General features: G+C 27.2%; 1 protein-coding gene and 1 long non-coding RNA gene across 19 annotated transcripts in view; one reads left to right on the plus strand and one right to left on the minus strand.

Moving 5' to 3' along the window:
* The window catches only part of LOC107998865 (solute carrier organic anion transporter family member 3A1), a 113,390-nt gene that overhangs the window by 56,050 nt on the left and 37,706 nt on the right, over positions 1 to 19,634 (minus strand). For 12 of the 18 annotated variants that reach the window (XM_062080800.1, XM_062080799.1, XM_062080801.1 and 9 more), the window contains exons 4-15: positions 18,353 to 18,406; positions 17,234 to 17,339; positions 15,153 to 15,369; positions 14,800 to 14,943; positions 14,217 to 14,432; positions 14,029 to 14,136; positions 13,720 to 13,953; positions 13,111 to 13,653; positions 12,817 to 13,006; positions 12,535 to 12,723; positions 12,290 to 12,441; positions 4,452 to 12,100 (exon numbers count right to left, since the gene is read on the minus strand). In XM_062080800.1, the coding sequence (XP_061936784.1) occupies positions 11,802 to 12,100; positions 12,290 to 12,441; positions 12,535 to 12,723; positions 12,817 to 13,006; positions 13,111 to 13,653; positions 13,720 to 13,953; positions 14,029 to 14,136; positions 14,217 to 14,432; positions 14,800 to 14,943; positions 15,153 to 15,369; positions 17,234 to 17,339; positions 18,353 to 18,406 (2,452 nt within the window). In that variant the 3' untranslated portion in view covers positions 4,452 to 11,801. The remainder of the gene's footprint in view (positions 1 to 4,451; positions 12,101 to 12,289; positions 12,442 to 12,534; positions 12,724 to 12,816; positions 13,007 to 13,110; positions 13,654 to 13,719; positions 13,954 to 14,028; positions 14,137 to 14,216; positions 14,433 to 14,799; positions 14,944 to 15,152; positions 15,370 to 17,233; positions 17,340 to 18,352; positions 18,407 to 19,634) is intronic. The other 6 variants (XM_062080813.1, XM_062080805.1, XM_062080812.1 and 3 more) reach the window with 6 other exon arrangements.
* On the plus strand, positions 15,797 to 17,618 carry LOC133666836 (uncharacterized). Its single transcript, XR_009831556.1, has 2 exons — positions 15,797 to 16,614; positions 17,245 to 17,618. It is a non-coding gene; the product is annotated as an uncharacterized LOC133666836 (long non-coding RNA).

The following is a 19,634-nucleotide window of genomic DNA, read 5'->3' on the forward strand; positions in this document are numbered from 1 at the left end:
ATTCTTATGTTAAAGTGCACTGTTTGCATTAAATTGTATTTATAATTATAATCTATACAAGTTTATATAATACCATCAATAATGGAATATTTATGTATACTATGTTTTATTTGTATTAAAACTCCTATACAAAGTGTTTCATTCGTATCGAAATAAATATTGCAAATATCTTTGAAAATAATAATACTAATTATTATTTAATTTTAATTATTTTCAATTACGAATGTCAATAAATATATTATAACATTCAAGACAACTACAAGAATTCTAAACCCATGTCTATATATAATTATTAAAACCTACAAACAAATTGTATTTTTATTTTTACTTTTTTTTATGTACTAAAAATTTATAATTTATAAAATACACCTTTTACATATTTACAAAAAATTCATCACTTCAACAATATAGTAAAACGATAGTACATTGTAACCGGAAACTCTTGACAACCACTGTAGTTATTACTATTCGAGGCTTCCGGCTGTAAGCCATGTCCACAAGGAATTATATTCCAACGTTTCACCAGCATTGTAGCTAACTCTTCAAGAATTAAATTACATACTAATATTCATTACAAGATGCAATGGCAAAAAAAAATATCTATATATATATATCTTGTATAAAATGCTAGCAATGACCTTGAAAATTAAAAAAAAAAAAATTATGAAAAAAAAATATTTTTGATATGGATTCTATTCTATCTTTAAGGTACTAATTTTAATTCTCTAACATTAGATCAAATAATAAAATGATTCTGTAATATTTTGATATAAAAGCAAAGATTATCATTTCTTTAAATTTATTTTGTATTTTTCATTTTTTTTTTACTATATCATTCTCCTTGAATTTTAATATATTGTTTCTATCTTACTCATAAGATATAATTATTTCTCTCAGACGATTATTTGTTACATAATTCTTATGTAGACATACTATTATCTAACTAATTCCATTTTATTTCGTATCATAAATACAAACATTCTTTTTGAAAAATAAGTATCGATTCAATTTATATGAATATTTATAAATTATAAACAATTTTATAAATATTCGTATAATGAAAATTAAAAATATTCAAAATAAAAAAAGCAATTATTAAAGAATCTATTTAGATTCTCATCCTACATAAATCAGTTTAAATTAAAATAATAAATCCTTTGGGAAAGTACACCTATCCGATTCATCATTCAACAAAGCTATGGAATTAACACCAGATTATAGAAATAAATATACTATTTGGACAAATAATATATTGATGATCAAATAGTAAACGTGTTGGAAGCAATTGAATCTCTCAACTATTTATATTATGCGACAAATATGATAGAATAAAAAAATTAATAAAATTTATTGTAAAAAATAAGTATTTATATAATTGTTTTTATAGATTTCCCGGTATAATGGAATCGTTGATTCATGACTGAAACTGTTCATTGGTATTCGACAATTATAGTGATCATATTGTGATTATAAATGACAAACAAATGAAGGAATCAATAATAACTATTAAGTAAATTAATGATGAAACTTAAATAACAAATTAAAATCAATTTTTCTAATCAAAATATTATGTTTTATTAATGAAAAATAAATTATAAATAATTAAATGACTAACTTTAAAAATCTAAAAACGATTTTAAAAAAAGATTCTGCACGAAATTATGCTTATGAAAAAATCATTTTTTTAAAGATAAAAGATATAATATAAATATTTGTAAAGAAATTAAAATAGTAAATAAATTTTGAAGGAGTTTAAAAAATATATAACTTTAAGAAAGATTGTGTACGTAGATATACTCGTCAAATATAAATATTTGATGACAAAATCTCAACGACATCATATTCTATCACGTTAGAAACAATAATATTTATATCTATAATCTTCTGCGTAGTGGATATTATACTTTCATTAAAGAGTAAATATAATTAATCTTGAATCTACATCAATCATCTGAGATTGAAACAAATTATTATCAAGGTAAGAAATATAATATAAAATAATATAAGTAATTTTTTCAATTTCATTTTTTTTTAGGCTATTAAAAAGAAAAAAAGTTAGAATCATTCTATCTAATAATCAAACCATGATTAGAAAAAAAGAAATATAAAAGATATAAAATACAAAAACAAAATATTAACGAAGAATATTATTTGATTTCAATTTTGTAATTTTAAATTTTGTTGACAATTACTCGAAACAATTATAAATTAATAAATTGCCAAGTGGCTGAAAGATGTATATACGACCTTGTATCATTTGACGTCATTCAACCTGGAACGCGTGACGGATCATAAATGCATTCTAATTTATTAACGAGTCGAACACGTCGCTTTTTAAAGGTTTACATTTATTTTTCCGAATTGCGAATCATTATTCCCGAAGAATGATTCGAAGCACAAATATATATTTTATAATGATATTCCAACAAAGATTAAGTTTATTATATATATATATCGAAATTAATTTTAAATATTTGTAATAAAGAATGATAAGAAAATAATAAAAATGTATAATTTCACTTATATGACAGGAATATAAAGCGAATGTATTTGAATATGTATTTGAGAAAAATGATGCAAAATAAAAGATTGATCAACGTAATAATTTCAAAGCCAATATTTTATACACATATGTAGAAAGTTTGATGAAATAGTTGATTAACACATTTCTTTACCAACTTAACCTATAATTTGTTTCCACGCGTACGACAATTCTTATTAAAATTTACTCACTTCAAATTTTATTATTAAGAAATAAATCATATATAAATTATATATGATAATACTGTGTACCAATTAAAAAAAGAAAAAAATAGAAACAATTATCATAACTTACAATGATAAATACGAAAAGATCTTCTTTATAAAAAGAATATATATTTTGACCAGCGTAGTGACTTCCTTCCAGTAGCCGATTAAAAAAAAGTGAAATGTAAATGGCAGCGTGAAAACACACAAGCTGTCATCACACAATTTAAAACTTATGATTATCAACACGGCACCAATAAAATAGAGAAAAAAAAAAAATCAGAAAAATCCTCATTATACATACATTCATCCATTTTATACGCATCTCAATTTTTCTTTTATATGTTTGACTACACGCGCGAGCTTGAATTCGCGAGACTGCCATCTTAATTCGCGCGAAAGGAAACAATGACGTCGTTGACCTGCTCTTGAATGGTAGAATAATAAATAGCGCGGGCTGACCGAACACGATACGATATGTTTTTCACGATGAAGAAACGGGTGTGACCGCGATCGATTAAATGGATCAATTATTATTCAAACTATAGTACGGTCCATGATATAGCGAGATTATAAAATCAAAACTAGTCAAAATAGTCACGAAATAGTTCGAGACTAAAGGAGTCAATAGAAATACAAATATATAACATCTGGACAGGATTGTATAAAAAAATAATGGAATTGATTTCTTAGAAATCAACGAAATAAAATAAGAAAAATAAATATACAAAAGATCGATATTCATGTAATAAATATTAGAAAAGTAGTATAATTCTATTATGGTTATCTATTATAGATAATAGATAACTATAAAAAAGCATATTTTTTTATTGTACGAAAATTTAAATTAGACTTGAGTATACAACCCTAAAATGAATCTACAACCTAATGATATCAGACGATACCGGTACTCACTGGTTTAATTTACATTCTCACTATATCTTGGTCCCATACTACACACGAGGCAAAACAGCAACACGCGTGCCCCTGGCGTGCAATCCGCGTGTCATTCGAGCGTGCCTCCGGCCGCTCTCACCGCCGACCTCGACCGCCTGTCACTCGGACTTTGCCAATTGAACATATTTACAAAGAAAGCAAAAACTTGTACGAAAGAAAGAATGCAGAACTACTTCATCGTAGTTAAAACCTTTCGGCGCATGGCATGCTGTATCCTCCGGAATTACTCTAAGAATTCATGATTCAATATTGTTAAACATTACGGCGGAGTAGCTTCTCAGAGGAAATTGGATTAAAATGAGTCGTAAAAAGACACATTCTTTTCACGCATACCCAATGCTCCCACGAACAGATTATTTCGAAACGAAGGGACACGAGTAGGCAGCCAAGCAGACAGACTACGATGACGGCGGTGGCTTTCGATGGGACGCCAGAGTTCGTCGTCCGCGCACACACGCGTATGTCAATGCGTGTAAAGACATGGATAGGTTCGGGAATTATGCATATATATAGAGGCGCGCGCACATTCACACGTAAACGGAGCATCACACGTAACGCGAATATATAGTATACACGAAGGGAAGCACGCAACCAAACGAGAGACACACGCGCGCGTATACGACGGCCGTAAATGCAACGATCGACTTTTTGCCGTTAGGAAGTCACTGGACGCGTACACGCGAAACACAATCCATGAAATCATATCGAGATTTCATTCGGAATAACTGTGCTCTTTGAACACTCACCTGAATCGCCATACACATTGAATATGGAAGGTACGGTGGGGCGTTCGTTAGCGAAAACGCGATTCCGTAGGTGACAGAACACGCCGAATACTCACGTACGTCCGCACGCCAGAAAAGCTTGTGGACAACTGACGGAAATGGCGGAAGAAGGCCGCAAGGTGGCCTCAGCAGTTCTACCACGCGATTGGTTGGCTGACTATATGGCGCTACATTCAAATGTTTATATGATACGTTTGTTAATTTACCGCCTAACAATGGTATGAAAGATTATCTTGATTTTGTTTTCTTTTTTATCGACTCGTGCATCTGAAATTTAATAATTGTTATTGATTAGACAAAATTAATATCATTTTTTGATTGAATATTAAACAAATTATCAAACTGATTTTATATACATAATCTTTTATTAAATAGAAATCTAATTATAAAAAAATATTATTTATCAATTAGAATGTCATGCAATGTTTTACTGATAATTGCAGATTATTTTTTGCAAGATTAATATTAGATAAAAAGTCATTAAATAAAATAGCTCTGAATACTTTTATGAAATAATATTGATTTATAATTCTAAAAATAAATTTCTATTGAATTATGTAAATATTTGATATTTAAAAATGAAATAAAAAAATAGAATAATTAATATAATGACACAAAATGAAGATACAATGTAAAATAATTTAAAAATAAATTAAAAAATTTCATACTTGAAAAAATAAATAAGTATTATTTTAACAGTTTTCAAAACATTTATTCATTGTAAATACATTGTTTGTGCCTTATTTCTGAAAGAAGAAAAAAAATGTTACGTTTCGACAATTGGAGAAAAAGACGATTTCTGATAATAATTAATTTTCCACTTATCGGTGTCTTTTCATCTTCTAGTGAAACGTAAAACGAAATTATTCGAAATTCTATATATTCATGATCGATAGATATTTATTCCATATCTAAGGAAGAGATTCTGTGATTGATATGAAAACAGAAAGTTCATTTTAAGAAAAAACAGTATTTTTCAACCGCGCACGCACGATATATTCTTCTCTATATGTATCATAAGGGATTTAAAATTATGTATATATATATATATATATATATATATAAATATATATTTATATATATTTATATATAATATTCGAGGAAACGATAAATCATTTTTGACAATACGAGATTTTTCTTATATATCTAATATTATTTTATATATATATTTATTTATTTTATATATATATATATATCTCTGTCTCTGCAAATTACGATCATTCTTCATCATTCATTGATTACCTTTTACCACTTGTACCATTATCAGAACGTTCCTTATGAATTATTTGTTTTTTTTTTTAATCTTTCTTTTTTTAAGGCAATATTACTTCAAGTGTTTTAACACTGTTTTCGCGATAATGAAACCGGGACCACATTGAAATTATTTTTTCCATTATAATTAGCATATCAAAATGGCGATTTTTGACATATTTCTTTCTTATGGCCGAATATATGAATTAAATAATTTTGCTTATTGCGCGGCTAAATTAAGCAACTTTTTTCATGTGTGATATCAAGTATAATAATGTAATAATAATAACAAAGTAACATGAGTATTTGTGTGCACGTATATAATGTATGTATGTATATGTTCTATGAATTGATATGGCATTAACAAATACAAACTGTTGAAATTGGACTAAATTGCTTTTAAAAATCACATGCTGTATTAATTAAATATTTTTACTACCTCGAGACCATTTTTTTCACAGTTGTAGATATATAATTCTTTTTTCTACTTTCTTTCATAATTTCTGGTACTCTATTTCTGAATATAGTTTGATTGAGATCAATTGGCTGCTCAAGACCATTTTTTTACTAATATATACTATCAATTTTTCTCTTTTAATATCATTAGTGATTTTGATTTAAAAAATATTTTTTTTATTTAATAACATGTTAATAAATTATATTCTTTAATAAATATTAAAGAACATATAAAAAAATATGATTGCATATTTTCCTACTAAATAACATTACACAATTTTATAAATCTATTGTTAAAAAGTTTTAAGATGATGAATGAATAAAATTATTTATGAATATTATGAAATATAAAAATGTTGTTTTATATTATTAAAATAAATTATAAAAAAAAAATATAGAGTATAAAAAAAATAATGTAATAAGTTAAACAAATTATATAATTTTCTTTTTATTAGCCTTCAACAGCCAATTAATTCAAACATACTATTTCTTCTCACTTTCTCTTTCCCATTTGTCATCAAGCTCTCAGAAAAGATTCTATTCACCATAAAAACATCACATAACATTCAACAAAATCTTTTTTGTGAGCTTTACAATTTTCTATTCATCCAGTGAACGGATTTAAACTCATTCTTGATTAACATTCTCATTATCTTGAAATACAGTCGAATCTTTATAACTCGAGAACTTTATTTTTTTATTGGTTGGATTATTTTTTATTTATTTGATACTGAACAATTCCTGTAAACAGTTAATTTATGTTTGTAACTTAACAAACTTTTATCAGCGATATCTTCACAACCTAAAATAATTATATATCATTTATCAGTAATCGATAATTATCTCGAATGATTGAAAATAAAAAATAATACTTACGAATTCTTCTTTCTTTACAATTGGAAAAATATTAATTCTTGTACAATATTTCTGCATGTAAAATTTTTATCTATTTTACTGAAAAATTTTAATAAGAAATCTCCATAATTTGAGTATTAGTTCTAGCCTTGAAATTCGAGCTGTCGAGATTCGATTGTAATTCGAAATCACATAGATATACCACTATATTTTATATATTCTTCATGAGCTTTTATAATTATATTTCTGAAACTATAATATAATTCACAAAAATCCTTCTTCGTTCTTTCCTTTCTCAAGCAAATGTATATTGCTTTTTTCTCTTTTTCTTTTTTAATTTCAATTTTTACAAATTTTAACTAACTCGACTCACTCGTATCACCATTTAACAATCGTTTGAAGAAACAAAAGAAAAGAAAAAGAGAAAAAAAAAATGATAAAAATACAAGAAACATCTTCGTATTGTTCTGCTTATACATTATGGTCCCTACAAAAAATACATTACATCTATAAGCAGTTTATATTAATCGTTATAATAGATTTAATATTTATATACACAACATTCTTTTTTTTTTTAATTTAATTCTTGATCGCTAGCGTTAGAACTTCCTACCTAATACTTAAAACACTTCCATCCTCTATGACTTCTATTTTTCTCTCTCTCATTGTTTAATTTTCTTTCTAATAAAGTATATAGCTTGGGAATGTGTTACATACAGTAAATATAATAGTACCAATTAATCGATTAAAAAAAACATTTGTTACAAAATAAACATACACTATAAACTAACGATGAATATATTAGTAATAGATAATAAAAAGCGCAATGATTATTATGACGACAATAATAATAATAATGACAGTATAATATAACGGGAAATAATTTTTGAGATGATAAATCAAATTTATAATAAAAATATCGAAATTAATTTTCAACTCCTTGCCTTATAATATCGAATTATATTGAACTTATATTTAATTTAAATCTTAATTTTATATTTATATATTTAATTTAATTTAATTCCAAATTATATTTGATTATAAATATAATATTAACTCTTGAATATAAAATCCTATAATAATGTTGAAAAAAATCTGAAACAAGGTAGATATAATATAGGTTATGTTAATGTAATTATTCTTTTTAAAATATTTTAGTACTATTCTATATTCGAATATTACTGAATGTGCACGTTAAAGTAAAGAAAATAAAGTAATTAAGGTTATTATAAAATAATGAGTGTTTAAAATCTAAAATCATAAATAAATATATAATGTTGTCAAAAATATATAGAATATAAATAATATACAAAAATATCTAAAATTTTCAAAATAAATTATTGTAATATTTATAAAACAATATAAATTATTAATTAAATTTCATTTATTATCACTTTAACTATGTTCATAAAAATGTAAATCTACATATATATTTGCAGTCTAGTCATAAGTAATCTTTTGTTTAATTTTTGAATAAATTATCTAAGATCTTCAAGGAATAGTTGTTCTCTATTTATTTTAACATAATATATTTTAGATTTAAAATATTTTGATATTTTAAAATAATAAAAAATATAAAACCAATACAGCGAAAATAATTTATATTGTATAAAAATTATAATTTGAATACAAACATTAATTTTTTTGAAACCTGCATATTTTTTATAAAAATCTAGTAATCAAAACAGATTTAATATTTCTAATATTAGTTTTTTTGAAGAACTTTTTAAAGAAATGATAATTATGACTAAACTTTAATATATAGTGTGTTTGAAAGAATAAAAAGGCAAGGAGTTAAACAATCAATCAAAAGAAAACAAAAAAAAATCTAAGAATACAAGATTCGTCATAAAAATAATATGCGAGAAAGGCTTTTGTAAAAATATTTAAGTAACACGATGGAAAAATTGTGCGGGTCACGCGCTCATAATTGTTCGTTTCTTTCATAAATATTTTTGCCACAAATCGTACAAAACGACGCATTTTATTAGAAACAGAACATTATCGCATCGATAGCGATCACCATAAAATTCTATTAATCGTATATATTTATATATATATAATTATAATACACATAATCATGTAGTTTCCTTTTTTCTTGATTGCTCATTATAAATCGTTTTAACTATTATAATTCTTTATGTACAATTGTAGTTATTTTGGTGGATGTAATCATTAATTTCTTCCTGTCAACAAATTCTTATTTATCATTCTTGATGAAACGTGAAATTGAATTGAATTTGATTTTACCTGTGTAACTTGTTCCTTTTCCTAACCTTTTTGTCTTTATATTTTTCTTCTGTTCCTTCTTTTTCTTATTCATCTTTTTAATTTCTTTCTATTCACAGCACTTTTTTCCTTTTTGTTTTGTATTTCTCATGTATACCAGAAATCCATTCGACAAACACCATCGTTCGATACAAAGATTTATATCACAAAGTAGGTATAGTTAATACGTAAATGCTTCGCAATAATTAATCGTTAGTTAGGAGAGAGATCATCACGGCCTCAAGAACATTTCAAACGATCGAATTCGTCGAATGGTTCAAACAATTCACAAACATCAAAATTGCCTCTAAAATATAATATGTGTGTATATGTATATATGTATAGGGATAGTGTGTAACTACACTTTGAAAAATTGACAGTGACGGGCCAAACAGCGTGCGAGATATATCATACATAGGTAAGTATGTTTGCATTAACGTAAGTAAATAAAATAAAGATGTTATCATAATAATATTGATATTTTTTTATCTTATTTTTTTTCTGAGATTGTGTAAAATTAACATTATATCTTTTGTTATTTTCATTTTTAATTTGAATTTTATAGAAGTATGTATAAAACGGTTTCGTACCCGAAGCGATAGGAAAAGATAGTTTTAAATAATAGATTCGTGCAAACAGCATTGTTGTCCCTATAATAATATTGTTATTTATTAAAACGTTTTTCGGTAAAATCTTCTTAATTAATTTTTTTTTCCTCTTGTATCATCATTTTTTAAAAGAAATTGAGCTTGAGATGAGTAATTTTATATCCTTCTTTTTTTTTTTTTTTTTTTTAATTTCTTAGGCTAAAATTTCGTTAATTTTGCACTGAGATATTCATTATTATTTATAGCTTTTTGTCGATTGTGTCAAAAGAACTTTTAACACTCTATAAAATTTCTTTTCCTGAGTAAATTTTATATACTTCTTTCTTTCTTTTTGTTTTTTTGCACTTATCTCTTTTTTTTCTTTTGTTATATCGAAATTGGATAAGAGATGCTTTCAGGTACAAAACAAGTAGATTTCTCCCTAACAACAAGTGAGCAAACTGTATTTAATAAGCCAGAACTTGTTCAAGACATATTTCAATGTTATATAATTAATCCCAATTAACCAACCATTTTATCTCATTAATATTCGTTAACCGAAAATTTATAAGTTTTTTGTTTTTTTTTCATTGCTTGGAAGCATAATTCATTTTATATAATTCATTCTATAGAATATGATAAGAAGTAACGCACAAGTTATAACGAAAAAAATCGCGTCTTCTTTTTTATTTTGTTTTCTTTTTCTTTTTAAATTAATGCTAAGATTGTTTTTGAAAGCTCTTAAAATATTGCATTATCGATATAATAATATTTAGAAGAAAAAACATCAGAGATCAAAGTGCCGCCTTGTTAAAAGCGTGATTTTTTTTTTGCATAAGAGAGTATTTTTTTTTTTTGCAAAAAAGAAAAAGAAAGGAATAAAACTATTGCAAAATGTTAAAATAATTTTTATAAACAAGTCAACGCTATGGATTTTTAATCCATTTGTTATTTTTCTTTACATCACTAAGTTAAATTGACTACTTTTTTTTTATTTCTGAGAAAGCCTAATCACTAGTTATAAAATAAATCGCAGCTCTCAATCTGCAATTATAATGATATTATTCATTATAGATCATTAACTCTATCATTTAATTATCTTTAAATATATGTTTGTCTAGTCTTGTATTTCTTAAGGCAGGAATTTTTATATTTACAGTTTTGTCCTTATTGGCCTTTCTTCCTTTTTTTTCCTTTCTTTTTAACCACGCAAGGCTCGTTTCCTAACGGCAAAAAAATCTCGTTTCAGACAAAGAAAATCTTTGAAATCAAGTTACAAGATGTCTGTCTGAAACGAGTCTAAATATTTTTTTTCACCTATTAGATTCCTATTATTGACATATATATCGCATCACCGTAAAAATGTACATTCTAGTGATATTAATTCCTAAAAAATAGCCAAACAATCGAGACAAACCTGTGGCAAATTATTTCGTATCATAAACGATATTCTTCACGCAAATATAACCATTGTAAAAATATTTTTGACTCGCCTGTATGTAAGAATATATAATGTGTGCAAATGTATGTTATGTATCTGTGTAAAATTTACTTATATCTTCAACACAATTTAAATTTTATACCCGACGATATACGGAACGATATAAGATAATTCTTTGTCTCTCGATTTTTTTAAAAAAGTATATTAGCACCATATATATATATATGTATACAGATTACCTTCTTTCTTTTATTTAAAGCCATTCATAACATTTCTCTTCATTTACTTTTTTTTTAGGATTGCACAAATCAATAATGCACGTACATTGTACATATTATATCTCTTTCTCTATGTATATTGAATTACCTGTGACTTCAAAACAATTTGCCACAGACTTACATTATCACCTTTTTGATATAATTCAATTACATAGCCTCTAGTATGAGTTAAACATTAAACGTTCCGTATATGCTTATCTGATTTACCGGTAAACGGTTTCACTTCCGTATCCGGTTCTTCCATAGCAAGAGGCGCTTGCCTTGTATCGGGAACATCGACGTCCATTGTATTTTTCGAACGATGACCTGTCTCTGTCGAATCTTGAGTCTGATTCGATGAGCCAGTATCTTCTAAGTTTGTCGATTTCGTAGGCTCTGTGGGCGACGAAATTGACGATGGCGTGGGCAATTCAGAATTTGGAGAAGTGCCATCTCCTTCTCCTATGTTATGATTATGAGGTTTTTCTTCGAATACTAAAATGTGAAAACACATATTTGTAAATTCAATGATATATAATATTAAGACAATAGTTTGACAGAGAAAAAAATATAGAATGAATATTAAATGATATCTTTCACGATGTTTTTGAAAAGAAAAGTATATCTTTCTTTATCCTCTTGATTTTTTATTTAAATATCAATTGCATATATTTTTGAACTTACGTTTATCAAGGCTGATAATTGACCCTACAAATTCGTTGACAGTGAGAGATGGTGCATGATCTTCCATTTGTCTTCTCCTCCTAACCAACCACCAGTCAATAAGGAACAATGCCAAAGCTAAAATCTTAATGCCAGCACAAAGTCCAACATATCTGAAATTTTAGTCAACAAAAATACTTTCTTGCTTAATATCATTCCTAAAATTTAATTATATTCGAAATTGTGCATTGATATTAGAGTTATACCTGTATCTAAATTGTTCAATGTCATAAAGTAAACATCTTCCACCTTTTTCTCCACAAGTGCTTTTCCAAAGTAAGCATGTAGAGTCAATTAAATTACCAAATAAAATAGGAGCAGGTATATAACCAAATAGTCGAAAGATTACAAATTGCATGCCTAAAGCAAACGATCTTTCCTCTTCTGAAACTGACCTATGTGTATATATTTAAAATAAAAATTAAAATATATTTAATAATGTATAATTTAAAATAATATTATATAAGGAAAATAAAAATAAAACTTACCGTAATACTATCATTAATAGAGGCATTTGAGTGATGGCAACAATAAATGTCATAAAAAAAAGTAAAATTAAAAATGGAAATATAGTCCTACATGGCGAAGTGCACGGACCTGCAGTAGCTACTGGTACTACTGTTACCTCTGCAAATTCTGGTGCTGCTGGAGGTAACATTGTTAAATTTCCGTGTATACCTAAAACACAAATATTATCAACAATATAATCATCTAATTCATATACATTGCTAAACAATGTACTTAATTTATGTTATTATATTTTTTTACAATTGTATACTTACATGCACAATTAGTGAAATTTGATTTGGAACTGAAGGCAGTGCAACCTGCATGACAAGGACTAAAATATGTGAGACCGTTGTTTCCACAGACTGGTTCCACATCTGTCATTCGACATTCGCAACCGAAGTTACATGCGGCAGTGAGATTTACTTGAAAGGGTTCAGGGCCCTTTGTACTGCTGTTAAAATATGGTATAGTGGTCCCAGCCATTTTTACATTGTCACAACCGAGGAAAAAAAGGAGACCATAGCACACCAGGCATATCATGTTCGAGACAAGAACGAACTGAACTGCACCTTTCGGTCTTAATTCTAAACGTTTGAGCAAACATCCGCCAAAAAAGATTCCGATGCAGGCACCTGGTATCGCTATAGAGCCGGTGAATACACTAGCTTGACTCTTTCCTAGGCTGAACTGTGTCTCCAAATATTTTGGCAAGAAAACCACGAATCCAGAAACAATCACTAATTCCATACAAGCTCCTAAACACGTCACTACATACACTGGATTACATACCAGTCTCCACATACTCCTAGGGATATCTGAAAATGAAAATTATATTTAAACAGGTATTTTAAATTAAAATGTATTATTATGTTCATATTCACCTTTCACATCTTTTCCATAACCACTATCATCAAGTTTTTCTTTTTTTGGTTCTTTGCATTGCTCTTTCTCTTTCTGTGACGACGATTTATTTTTTTCAATTATACGTATTTTTTCTTTCTCCCGTTGTAAAGTTTTTGGAAAACTGAAGAAAGGAATTGCCACTAAAATTAGGAGTAAGCCACAGAGTAAAAACCCACCCCACCACATGCCTACCCATCTGTGATCACCTGGATCTAGAGAAAAATTTTATTTTATAAATACTTTATAATTTTTAATAAAATAAAATCTTATTGAATTTATTGAATCACCTATACTGATAATTGTTCCAGAAAATGAATCCATATGAAATGATAATAGATAAGCTCCAAGAAGAAAACCTAAAACTGGTCCAAAAGCTGCCATACTATACATGCAACCTAGAAAAAAATTAATGAAATTATTTAATAGATTGTCTTTGATGACAAATTTTAAATATTTTAAAATCACAGATTTTTACCAATATACAAAGAAGCACTTTCTGGTCGTACATGATCATCTATATATGTAGTACCAAGAGTAAATAAAGGAGAACCACCACAGCCTAATAATAACTGAGCAAGTACAAATAACATAACAGGACCAGCAGTAGATGGAGATCCTTGAATGCAATTATCACCTCTTAAATTATTATGTGGTGCTAAGGGTGGAGATGATAATCCAGATGAAAGGCGACCTACGAAGAAAGAACGTTTTCGTTTTCTTTACCAAACAATTTTCTTCTCTTAAAATTGGATAATGAACCAATAAAATATTTTATAATCAATATTGAATATATTTTGAGCTATTTTATCATAATTTCATTCTCTTAAAAATCAAAAAGAATTCTATAGAAAATTCACTTTTCCTCTATTACATTTATTATTTAAATATAAGCTGGTAGCTGATGCTATAAAAAGAATGATGAAAAAATAAATATATTTTATATTCCTTTAAAATATAAAATTTTATTTCTTGAAAACTTTGTTGTGAAATATTGCAGAAGTTGATAGGATCTATAATTTTATATGCATTCCTCGTTTCACAATTCATTAAATATTTACCCAAGCCCATGTCTTGTTCGCGTAACGAAATTCCACGACAAATGTTGTCTGAGCTAGAGTTATTCACAGCCGTCATTAAATTGGGCTCGGCTGTGAAGTGTGGCACCATAAAGATCATCGATCCCAATCCCATTATGACAGCGCCTGAAACAATAACGTTAATAGTAAATAAAAAGAAGGGAAAACAATAAACAATATCTCTGTCAATTTGAATGCTATTACAATGTTATACCATAACGGTATAATTTAAAATTAATATTACAATATTCCCTAATATAATACAATATATCATTATAATGTAGACAATTAAAATATTCTAACAATAAAATCAAATATATTTTCCATTCACTCACCAATCGCTATCCAAACAGGTATGTGTCTTCGGCTACCAAGATAGCTGACGAAGATGACAGTGATGACATTTCCAATTTCATAGGAGCTAGCAATGACGCCTGAAAGGCTGGACGGGATTTCGAACCTTTTCTCTATGGTTGTGATCACAGAATTTATGTAACCTGAACTAAGTGCTTGTTGCAATGTGACGAGAAACGATAGAAGGAACACAAACACCTGAAAAAATCATAGGACAACAAAAGGTAAATTCGTTAATGAGTAGTGGATTATAAGTGGAAATTTGATTGTGTTTTCTTTCATATGTTCGACCATTCTGAAAAGTGAAGCAATTATTACGAAATTTGGTACTATATGTTCTATCTATTATTTATGCACACACGTGGATTAAAAATATCGGTGACAAATTTGAATATATTCCACCATATATCTTTTAATATTATAAATATTATAATATAAATTTTATAATATAATATTATAATTTTTTAGTGTTACTAAGTTGAAACTTAAGTATACGTTTGCTGGAATGTCTTGTGAATATTTGATACTATGAAAATATATTTTTTCACATTGCTTGATATGATATAGAATTATTTAATAATGTATGGTATTATCGAAGAATATTTTCTATATTAAACAAACATAATATTGGATAAAAATACTGATATTATTGTTTTATGTAAAATCACAATTAAATATCGAAGCTAAAGAATGGAAAATAATTTTCTGTATTATCGTAACAATATTTATTTTGTATATAAATGAAACGATATTTTACGAGATAAAAATTTCGATTTGACAAAGAATTTTCTGTGTTCGTGTACTTCAACAGAAATAATTTTTTTCCCCCGTTGGGACGAAACAAAAGGATCTTTTATCATGTTAAATTGAGAGATACGTGTTCCTGATATTATCGATTCTTTGATACATCCTTTATGTCAAATCGAACGATAAAGACCGATTAGATAAGCAGAAACTTTATCGATTCCACCATTGTACCCTTGAGTGCATTTTAACTAACGAAGGTAAAACGCTGCATTAACGATGATGGGAACAGGATAAAACGTTTTGCTGATAATCAACGTGCCATATTTGATAAATCAAAAGTGAACAGATTCTCGATACATCGTATAAAGTGCTTTCATTCCAAATTACTTCACTTTTGTGTAAATTTCCATGAATTTTAAAAATTTCAGAAAGTATTCAAAAATTTTTAATCTATGCAGAAGACTTTAAAAATTCCTCCACAAGAATCTAATAAATCTAATAAAATCTAATAAAATCTAATTCTTTAATAACAACAAATCATATGATTACACCAGAAGAAGAACCAGATGATGAAATCAACATCAAACCATGACGTTTCCACGTTTCCCTTGCGACGACTTACAATTAGAACCTTTCACGGAATGTCAGCATCGTTTCAATGTCATATCCTTTCAAAATGATGACTCACGATACCAGGTTTGTACATCCTATACATCATCCATAAGTCAGTGAACACATGTTTGAGAATATTGAACAATATGATTATACATTTATATCGATTATACCAATTATATGTCTATAAAGTAAGAAAATATTATGTTTCAATAATTTTAATATGAATCCACTTTCATTCATTAACATAACATTATTTCATTAAATATTTTTATTTCAAAAATTTATCACATTTCATGTGCAACTAATAAATAAAACTAATAAATAGATTAATTTAGATGTTGAAATTATAATAAATAGTCATTAAAATTATAAATAATCCAAATGAATCTTGAATTAAAAAATTGTAACTCTACACAGTTTATTATAGATCTTTATATAAGTACTTTCATTTTTTCCAAACTTCATAAGAAAAAGAAAACCCTTAATAAAAAAAAGCATTGTGTATTATTATACTAAAAACAAAACAAATTTACAAATTAATGTTAATCATTAACAAGCTAATAAGCTTATATTTAAAATTAGCAAGAGATTCAGATAATTCTATAAGCCAATTTCGACTGAATCGCTTAAATAAATCGCAATACAAGTATACGTCAGATCTGAAGAAAATCTGAGGAAGCACACACTGACTTTTACGAACCTTTATTCCAGCGAATCTTTGTATAAAGGCCGGTCTGCAGCTCAGGATTCCACAGTCCTTCGAATCCGGATTAAACGGTGGGGTTTGCGCTCTCTCCTTCTCCGTCCTGTGCCGCCAACAAGAAAAACGCTTTAAGAATCTTCTGCAAAATCTTTTGTAGGATATTTTGGTATTGAACGGAGGAACGAAGCGAGAAGCACGTATGTGACTCGATTAATCCTTTAACCAGCAGACAAAACGATATAAAGAGATTGTTAATATTATTTTTAAAATTATAATGTAGTTGAGTGTAATGTAATCTTGTTCAATTTTAATTTTTATGAAAATTGAATAATGTTATTGTAAATTTATTTAATATAATAAATATTGTGATTAAAAATAAGAAGAATTTTATGACTACTGATAATGTACTTTTTATTACTGATTGAAGAATGTTTCTTCTTCATTTTTTCCATAGTGAATAACATATTTTTTAAGTTTTTTTTTTGTAATATAATTATTTCAGATCCTAAGTTTCAGTGAATGAGACAATAATTTTTAAAAGCTTAATTTCTCTTTCTTTTTTCTATATAAATATCTCAATATTTTTAAATTTTTAATTTTTCCAAGATTGATAATTTTATGATCTAGACTAATACTTTTCAATGTTTTTCTAATTTGCCCATAAACGATTTTACCATAAACGTTCAACTTCTACTTAAGTTAATTCAACGTTATTTTACATCTCAAAGTAGCGTTCATCTTGGATTTTACGGATTGCTAACTTCTCGAGAGTCTATACAGCCTACTTGGCGTCACTTCAATTCCTTATTTAAAATAAATTCTTCGTTCATCGCCAACGCTGTTCTTAAAAGGACATCCGGCTCTTCTATATTTTCATCACAGAGCTCATCTCATGTAAAATTAGATCGTAGAAAATAACATTGGAAGTGCCTCTAATGATAATTTTATTCTAATCGTGATACAGTTAAAGGATTAAAAGAAGACGATTCACTCGATGGAAATAAAATTGAGAAAAAAAAAACAGATTGAAAGAAATGTTAACTTTTGCGTTAATCATATATAATCTTTTCCTTTTTTTTGTGTTAATTGTACAAACGATAATCGTGCCAAATTTACCTGTCCACCATGGAAGCACTGGGATTCCTGCTGTGACATTTGATGATAAAATCTCTGAAAAAGTGTAAAAAGAAGAAACAAGAAGCTTGAATATCTCGTGCTGAATGGATGCACTGTGATCGCGTGCATATGAGGGCAGTTAATTATTGTAGTTAATTAGAAATGGATCGATCCTTTGGAGATTTGACCATTGTACATTGACATTCAATTTTTTTATTAATTGGATAAATTACAGATGTTATAAAAATCTAAGTTTTCATTTTTCCAAAGGATCATCAAACTATATTGAGAATTGAAGACTAGATATAGAGATATTATATTACAAACTTTCATATTTCTTTATTTAGTATTTACATCTCTTTTACAAATATTAATTTTGATATACAGAATTCTATCTATATCCAGAATCTTCAATTATAATATACAAGTATATTTTATATACAAGTAGTGTATTAGAAGAAAGATTTTACTCTTGCTAACTCTCAAATTAATCACATCATTCTCTCAACAAATTTTTAACAAAACATTTATATCCCCATACTGTTACACTTAATTTCACAAATATTAGATTGCCCAAAAATATCATAATCGTTGAATATATATGTATGATAAAAGAAATTAATAAAAATTCTAGAAAAATAGATCTGAAGAATACTGAAGAATTATTGGGACAACTTGGGGCATCTACAGAGAAAGGAGTCGTAAGAGGATGCGAAGTACGATAAATGTAACAGTTATAAAAATATCTATTTTGCGAATAATGGTGCCATGGTCAACCCGATGCTTTCACTTTTCACGATTTCGAGGGTCACACTTTACAATTTTTGCCACGGTCGTTTAGAAGCTATTTCTGTATGTAAATTCGCGGATGCAAAAAATTTCCGATTTCATAACAGGAAGAAACACCCATAAACATTTTCATGGCTCACTTTTTAATGTCTCGCTTTCTCTTTTTCACGATAATTTGTCCTATTTAGTGTTACGCACGATTGTCACTTATATAACGATGACGATAATTCTGATGCTAACGCATCATTTCCAATGTGAAAATATTTTGTGAAACGAGTAGGATATGTATGTGCTTTACCTGCATAAAAGACAATCTGTATAAAGTTTCTTGAAATGGTGGAAAATAATAAATGTGAGTTTCGATTGTTTGCATCAATAATTCATGTAATATTGAATGATAAAAATAATGATGTATAAATTGTGCAATCTTTTCGTGAATCATTCTTACGTATTATTTTATTCGAATAAAGTAGTATTATTCGAGTTTAAATCC

The sequence above is a fragment of the Apis cerana genome, linkage group LG10 (genome assembly GCF_029169275.1).
Source record: "Apis cerana isolate GH-2021 linkage group LG10, AcerK_1.0, whole genome shotgun sequence".
Taxonomy (NCBI): Eukaryota; Metazoa; Arthropoda; class Insecta; order Hymenoptera; family Apidae; genus Apis; species Apis cerana.